We start from the raw sequence: 2,443 nt of genomic DNA, 5'->3' as shown, positions 1-2,443 counted from the left end.
CCACTACCGTGAAGACAATACAATACCAAGCAGATGAGCATTGTTCAGACAAAACACTACAGCATTCCAATGGAGCCATCTGATTCAGTCATATAAATACCATCACAATTTCTTTCGAGGAATCACAGTTTCTTTTGACGAAACACAATTTCAGTCTCCTCATAAGGGCAGACCAAGATACTCACTAGAGCAGCCGATTTCACCAGAAAGATTCAGCAGCCTCACACAAGGGAAGCTCTCAATGTTTACATACATTGCCTTCACAAGATCTGGAACAGATTCCAGTGTGGCACCATCTCCTAGAAAAACACAAAGGCGGCATGAACCTCTTGCTAGAGTACAGCAAGTGGGAGAAAAATAAAATTGAAAGAGATACTAGATATAGAGAAGCAAGAACTGATCATATTGTTTTTCAAATCAAGTTCCCAGCTATAACTAATTTCAAGCAAATGGCATGACTGAGAAACATGTAGGAACTTTCATAACTAATCACTTGTCTTAACAGCACATGATCACATTGGAGAGATTGTGGCCTCTGGATAAATATGTGAAATTTACAGCGGATAACTCCCTAGAAAATGCCACTGAGAGACCAAGAATGGAACCTCCCAGTCTCCCAAGCATTCCTACTGAATCAAAACACTTGAGTCAGAGATTCTTTGAGAGCAGTATGCTACTTTCGTAGAGAAGAAGGGTCATAATTAAATCAAAACTTTTATAAATATTCATAATTCAGACACCGATTACATAGGGTAGCTACTCCCCTGGGCCATAGGTTTCGGTGACCCGTTCACAGTACACATGAACTAAGCTAATAGCAGCTGGGTCACATTTGATTCCAGTGCCAAATCACACCAAGAGTCAACTAGGCTGCCATCCATCCTGACTAGAGTTAACACAAGCATTCATCTAGACTGAGCCTCAAATCTCAATCGGAGGCGCAACTGATTCAATTGCTCCAGAGGAAGTAGGGGCAGACGGCTCCCATGGTGGGTGTCCAGTTGCCGCACCCCCAATAGCACCTCCCCTGCATGGGCCCCGCCATCGCTCTACTGGCCACTCCGCAGTAGCAGAAGCAAGCCCCGGCGGCGCCACCGCACAGACTTGTGTGAGGCTGCTGCTGCTGCTCCTCCTCCTTGTGCTGGATCGGCAGCGGCGCCAAGGAGCCGGTAATCGCGATCTTGGCGCCCCTCCGCATAATCTCCACAAGAAGAGACGCAGTGTTGCGCGCGTCATCGAGCCCGCAGTGCAGGCGGCCCTCCCACTCTAACCCCGCAGCCCGGACGGCCTCCTGCAGGTTGAACCGCCCTCCACCCCCGATCACCGCCTGGAAGGGAACCCTGAGGTTGACCCAGCGATCGAAGTAGGCCGGCTTCTCGATCCCCTTGAAAACGCACTCCGATTCAAGCATAGTCCGGCAGTCCCAATCACCCCACGTCACGACGGCCAAGCTGCCGCCTTTCCTGGTCCCCGCCGTCGCCGCCTGCAGCCAGCGGTCGTGCAGCAGGAGCGCCTCCCCGAGATCCACCCCTCCATCGACGTCCTCCTGCTTGATCCCTGTGAGGTCCCTGCAAAACGGGGTCAGCACGGGATGGTACTTAGGGCGGACGTACCTGCGGAAGGCGGACTGGATGCGGCCGGTGGCGCCGTCGACGAGCACGGAGGGGAACTCAATGATCTCTTGCGGGTAGATGCGTCTGTCCTTCTCGCAGGTCGCCTCGAAATCGACAACCAGGAAGAACTCGAACTCTTGCAGCAGGTGAGGCGCCTGAGCCCACGGCGCCGCCGCGCTCGACATCGTCGTCCGCCGCGGAGGGAAAGCACGCGCGCGCGATCACCGGGAACGAATTGCTGAGAAGCAGGAGGATGATTGTCGAGAGCTAGGGTTTCGATCCAATCGAGATCTCGGGCGGGAGGAGGGAGCTAGGGTTTCGATCCCGCGGGCGAATGGCGGGATTAAATCCACCGGAAGGCGGCTCCGTCTCCGACATGAATTCGAACTCACACTGCGTACAGTCTACGCGGGGTTCAGATGTCGGTCGGGTTGACCCGGGCGATGCTCCAAGCGACATCGTTTTTTTTTTCTGATGAATTGGTTCATCACGGTTTTTTTATACTCCAAGCGACAGAGTATATAACTTGGTTCGTGACGTTTTTGTTTGGCACTTGCAGCAGTCGAGTGCTCTGGCTGTTTGTGCTCGTATGGACACCTGCTTGCAACATTATTTTTTTTTCTGGTTGCGACCTTAATAGTGGGTTCAGCGCTGTTTATGGACACACCGGCGCCTAATAATATGCCGGCACCTTCGAGAAGGCATAGAGTGAGTGCGCCGACGCCCGCACCACGTCGGATGCACTCTCTTGGGACCGCTTGGCAGCCACTGAATGAGCGTTCAGCGTAAATGATCTAACCATGTGTGTTGGAGATTAATGACGCCACCGC

The 2,443-nt window shown here is 52.6% G+C and overlaps 1 protein-coding gene across 1 annotated transcript; it reads right to left on the bottom strand.

The window, feature by feature from the left end:
- Positions 1 to 698: 698 nt before the first annotated feature.
- On the bottom strand, positions 699 to 2,088 carry LOC127323449 (uncharacterized). The gene has a single exon (XM_051351586.2). It carries the CDS (start codon positions 1,796 to 1,798, stop codon positions 950 to 952), a length of 849 nt encoding a protein of 282 aa, XP_051207546.1. The 5' UTR covers positions 1,799 to 2,088; the 3' UTR covers positions 699 to 949.
- Positions 2,089 to 2,443: the final 355 nt, after the last annotated feature.

The sequence above is a fragment of the Lolium perenne genome, chromosome 2, assembly GCF_019359855.2.
Source record: "Lolium perenne isolate Kyuss_39 chromosome 2, Kyuss_2.0, whole genome shotgun sequence".
In the NCBI taxonomy this organism is placed as follows: Eukaryota; Viridiplantae; Streptophyta; class Magnoliopsida; order Poales; family Poaceae; genus Lolium; species Lolium perenne.
Note: the sequence above shows the minus strand (reverse complement) of the source record. Positions and strands in the feature narration are given on the sequence as shown.